The sequence below is a fragment of the Impatiens glandulifera genome, chromosome 6, assembly GCF_907164915.1.
Source record: "Impatiens glandulifera chromosome 6, dImpGla2.1, whole genome shotgun sequence".
NCBI classification, from domain to species: Eukaryota; Viridiplantae; Streptophyta; class Magnoliopsida; order Ericales; family Balsaminaceae; genus Impatiens; species Impatiens glandulifera.
In genome coordinates, this window is record NC_061867.1 from 41071677 (window position 1) to 41077511 (window position 5835).

General features: G+C 28.5%; 1 protein-coding gene across 1 annotated transcript; it reads left to right on the forward strand.

Moving 5' to 3' along the window:
* The first annotated feature begins 518 nt into the window (after window positions 1-518).
* On the forward strand, window positions 519-4052 carry LOC124941810 (polyadenylate-binding protein-interacting protein 9-like). The gene is made up of 10 exons (XM_047482163.1): window positions 519-1121; window positions 1993-2103; window positions 2217-2264; window positions 2759-2831; window positions 2927-3039; window positions 3139-3198; window positions 3264-3311; window positions 3381-3449; window positions 3525-3586; window positions 3693-4052. The coding sequence occupies exons 1-10, from the start codon at window positions 816-818 to the stop codon at window positions 3775-3777; spliced, it is 975 nt and encodes a 324-aa protein (XP_047338119.1). The 5' UTR covers window positions 519-815; the 3' UTR covers window positions 3778-4052.
* The last annotated feature ends 1783 nt before the right edge of the window (window positions 4053-5835 follow it).

The following is a 5835-nucleotide window of genomic DNA, read 5'->3' on the forward strand; positions in this document are numbered from 1 at the left end:
ATATATATTATTCACTTTTTAGTTAAAAATCTTTTATCAATTTTAATCGTATTTTTTATACTAAGTATGATTCATTTTATTATTTTGTCAATTTTTATAAATAATTATAATAATAATAATTTTAACAAGACAACACTTTTTTCTTACATCATCACTCTCTTTTATAATTTTTATTATTTTAATAAAAAAAATATTTTAATATTTTATTAAAAGTAATTGTGATTGTGATAATAATATTGATTATAATAATATATATTTTTAGTCTTCATCCAATTACTTTTGAAAAGTATTAAATATGATGTAAAAGTTATATTGTTATAATTTATTATAAAAAATTAATTAAAGTAGTTAAAATTTTATAAATAAAAAGTAGTTGAAATTTTAGTTATTTTTTTATATTTTTTTTGTGATATAGTAAAAAAAATAAACTATTAAAAAAACTAAATAATATTTTAATTAATTTCTAGAGTTCAAACAAGCCACTAAACCTATAGTTGAGTGTTAGGCTAAAGCTCTCTCTCTCTCACACACACGAGAAATGGTAGAGAAGGCCATCTGTAGAAAAACCACCATTAGTCCATTTCCTTCTCTTTTTTCTCTTTCTCTCTCTACCGTATTCTCATGTTCACTGAAAGAATGTGGTTTCATAAGACCCATTGAGATAAAGACGAAGAATCTTTTCCAGATTACATTCAAAGATCACTAGAATCTCATAAAACCTAGCTCCATCTCAAACTCTGTTTAAAGGGACATGCTTTAATTTATTCAAGAAATCCTTTTTATTTTAGTTTTTTGTTTCTGGGTTTTGGAGCGCCATGGCTGCCGACCTTGAATTTTCTCGTGAACCGGCGGTGATATCTACAACGGTTCATTCATCATCGCTGAACGATGACCCCAACCCAGTTGAGGAGAATCCAAATGTCGACTCTAAGGTTTCGGATTTGAAATCGGAGCTGAAAATGCAACAACTTGTCGATGCGTTATCCAACTTGAATCCGATGGCGGAGGAGTTCAAACCTGCGGCGTACTCGCATGATCGCAATCACGATCAATTTGCCGTTAACTATTTCGTACCTGTTTCCAAGTTTGTGGGTAACGAAGGTTTATCTATCAATCGGAGGGTATTATAATTTCTTCCTTATTCTGAATTCCGATCAATAAATTAGATGTCTCTTATTGCTGCATGCTTTTGGTTTTATCTTTTTCTTGGATTTTCATTTCATTCATTTTCAGATTATAGAGTTTGCCTTTCGAATCTTTGTTATTTACAGAATTCCAAGGAGCAAAAGCTTGAATTTTTTTTTTCTTTCAGGGTTCATCTATTTTGTTTCCGATTCCTAGATTTTACTGCCTTTTATGTTTGATAGTTGTTGCATGCCTGCCTTGAATATTGAGATCAATTAAGAACTGTTGTGAAATTTTACATTCAATTTCATTGTCTTTCTTATGAATAAGAACTTAATCTTCATATTTATCTCCTGCAAGAGTTATGATAGGTTAATTTCATATGTTTTTGCTTGTTTATGAGTTCTTTATTCTCATGATCACTAGAGAAGCTCTCACTTGGATTTTATTCTTCAGAGTAACTAATCAATCTACATTTACTTAAGCTCATTCCTATTCTCATTTAGATTGGATTTTTCTTCATACTTTGTCTTGCTTGTCCCTTTTGGTTTAATTACGAATATGTCAGAATTTCATTCCACTCTCCACTTTCTTGTCTTCATAAAATCCTAATCTGCAACATAGTTGTGTATCATAGCTTAGATTATCTTAAATAAAAATCATCGATGGTCCATGTATTGCTTCTGAATATGTGTTTGGTCATAGTTATCTGCTGTAACAAGAAGAATTCGCAGGAGATTTGATTGGATCATACTAAAAACTACATTTCCAAACTAGGCCTTCTGTTTGTTGTTTGTGCCATTACATCTTATTAAATTGCTGCCATTCATTTGTTAATGAGGTTCTTCTTATTTGCTCATCTCCCAGAGAAGGAACACCTCTAATAATGGAAGGAGAAAGCCAAATGGTAGGATACTTCGAGCTCAAAGAGAAGATTGTATCAGACGAACCGTGTATGTTTCAGATCTTGATCAACATGTAAGTGAAAAGAATATCAGATCAGATTAAATCTCTTTTTGTGTGTTTTTTTGCTTATATACATGTCTTTGTTAATCAGCAATAATTTTAAATTTTGGCCTTTTTTGAGTTAGGTCACTGAAGAGCGGCTTGCTGATTTATTTAGTCAGAACTGTGGATCAGTAAGTTGGACAATTGTTTGAATGATTTCGATATATGTAAACCAGAAACGTCATTTAATGTCAAATATTTTGTTCTTTTATCCGTATTTTTTGTATTGTTCAAGTTTGGCTTATTTAAGAACCACTAACTATTCAATTGCAGCCTAATTGCACTAAAGAGTTCCCATGTTTGGTTGAATTATAAAATCAATTATTCCGAAGTGGAATGGTGAATTTGAAACTTGAAAAATCAAATACATTCAATTCCATTGAAATTACAATTCCAATTCCTTATTTTAAATCATCAAACAATCAAAGAATTTGGAATTGGACACCCTAATTCCAATTCGCCACGAACCAAACATGGCCTAACTGTATTCTCTTTGTCATGTGAATTTGTTTATTCTCAAATGGAAAATTTTCATGTTAGTTCTTTTTTCTGCTGTTAAAGCCACCCATAAATGTTTGAGAATATCAATCAACTATTATTGACCATTTTATTGTGATCTATGAAGGTTGCTGATTGCCGAATTTGCGGTGATCCAAACTCACGTCTTCGTTTTGCTTTCGTTGAGTTCGATGATGAGCGTAAGTCCAGCTGCCTTTTAAACTAAATTGGATAAAAGCAAATAGCCGAAGTTTTTTCCAAAATACCAGTGTTCATGTTGAATTGAAATGGGCAGGAAGTGCAAGATATGCAATTCATCTAACTGGGACTCTCATAGGTTTCTATCCTATTAGGGTTCTACCGTCAAAAACTGCTATTCTTCCTGTGAATCCTACATTCCTTCCTAGGGTAATCCAAACTCTCGATCTGGTCAACGTTCTATTTGTCAATATTTCTTGGATCTAATTTTGGGCTGGACTTCTTCTATTGGAAACGTCTTAATTTCAGTCAGAAGATGAAAAGGAGATGTGTGCAAGGACTGTATATTGCACGAATATTGATAAGATTGTAAGTTTTTTCTTTATGAAGGTTCTCTTTGGTTTGGAAAATAACCGTTTCATGTATATACACAGGTCTCACAGGTTGATATCAAGAATTTCTTTGAATCATCTTGTGGTCAGGTAAGGATATTAATGAAGGGTATTTTTTTTTTTTTGGAATACGATTTCCCTGAAAATTCGATAATGCAGGTTTCTCAACTAAGGCTTCTGGGTGATAATGTCCATTCAACATCCATTGCCTTTGTTGAATTTGTAATGGTAATATTATCAATTAACCATTATTTGATTTTTTTGATTTGTCAGTTAACCAACTGTTTTTTTTTTTTGGTTCAGGCAGAGAGTGCCATTGAGGCATTGAATTGTAGTGGTAGTCTTTTGGGAACACAACTCATAAGGTAAATTTTGACGATCTAACCTAATTTCCTATTGTTAGGATAAAATTCACTCTGGGTAAACTAAACAAGTCCATTAAATAAGGCGATTCTTCTTCTTGTTGTATAGGGTGAGCCCTTCAAAGACGCCTGTTAGGCCAAGCATGGGGAAACAAAATGATCAGAACACACTAACAAATGGAAATTTGGCTTAGATAAATCTTACTGTTGTTCTAAACCAAAAGCTTTCATTGGTTTTGAGGTTCTTTTTTCTTTTCCTTTCTACTTGAGATACTGGTTTGGCCGCCGCTTCAGTTGGAAACTCGCTGTGCTAGAAGATGTCCCGGGTAAAGTTTAACTTAAAAAAACTGGCCTCCTCTTTTTCTCTAACTTTGATGGATTACAGTTTGTGTTTGATTAAATAGTAACATAATTGTGGTGAAAACTCTCCATCACAGCTTTCCATCTATTGGTATACTTATTTATGACATTGTGTTAGGTTATTGTTTGCATGGGCATAATTAGAATTAGAACTAAAATTTAATTCTAATTCTAATAGAATTGGAATTGAATTCTTATGTGTGGAGAAATCATACATTTTGGAATTCCAAATAAGGAAGAGTAGTAGAATTAAACATAAAGTTTAAATATTTATTTTAAGTATCAAACAATACCTTTGTAAATAAAATAAATTAAGATACATAATTAATATATTTAAATAAATAAGTAATTAAAGATTACATAAATATTTATGTTTTATATAGTAAAAAACAAAAATTTTTTTTATCTAAGTTGACATAAACTACTGATAACAAAAGTATTACTTCATTTTTTATTTTTTTGTTAAGGTATGATTTTGTCCGATTTTAGAGTCTCTTTCTTGATAAAAAAAAAAACTTTGAATGGTATAAAAAAATATATTGTACAAATTAATATCATTATGTCAATATCATTGAAACACACAAAATCCTGAATTATTATTTATTTTATTTTAATTCACTCTAGAAAGTTATTTATTTTTGTAATAAACAATTCAAAAAATTAAAATAAAATTAACCAACCAAATAAAATATCACATATTTTCTAAAACAAATTATCTAGTTACATTAACCGCTTACATTTTAACCTTATATTATATTTTAATACAAATTACCCCCCTCAAATTCTCTGAAATATCACTCATTTATGTAAAATTTTCCTTTAAACATCAACACTAACTAATGCTTTTGAACCAACTATTCTAATAGTTGAGATTTCCTATACAATAAAACAATTATATATCTCTCACCATAATTAAAAGAATATATATACTCTCTCATCATTTATTTTTCAATATATATATATATATATATATATATATATATATATATATATATATATATATATATATATATATATATATATATATATCACACCATCCTCATTTATTTCTCATATATTATATAAATATTCACTCGTCTATAAAAGTTCATATTTAATATACAAGTATATGTTTTTATTATATATATATATATAATTTTAAATTTTTATAAATTATATAATAAAAAAATAAAGTTAAATAAAATAATAATGTTCTATTTCCATTAATATATATATATAATGCATAATTTGAATTGGTTTGGTTTATTGGATTTAAAGTTGTGTTAATTTAAATATTTATGTGAGAGGTAACGAATATTTGGGTCGTATCGTCATAAATTTAAAACGATTAAAAATAAATTAAAAATGTTATATGTATGTTTTTAACTTGCAACCAAATAAAACGAATAAAACCTTTTAATCAACTAAGCTAATAAAACTTTATATTTTAAATTTTAAATTCAACATAAATTTAATGAACATGTGACATTCATAATAATATAAGTTCAACTTTTTAACTAATTAATATATATATATATAATAATAATAATAATAATAATGCTTAATTTGAATTTGCTTAGTTTGTCGGGTCGAGAGTTTTGATTAATTTGGATATGTATGTGAAAGTAAATGAATATTTGGATTGAATTGTGGGTTGACCCACCCATAAACTTGAAAGGTTAATAAAAAATGTTATATGTATGTTTCGAACTTATAACATAACAAAATAAGTACACATATTTAACCAAGTGTGATTGGGGTGTGATTTTCTGAGGGATAATATGTCTATAACAAATGAGAGTGGTTAAAAAATATGAATTAAATATTTGATTGACCAAAGTGTGAGATCACGAGGTTAAATATCTATTGAGATTAGTGGATTATTTTCCTAGGGATAAGAGACATGTGAAAGT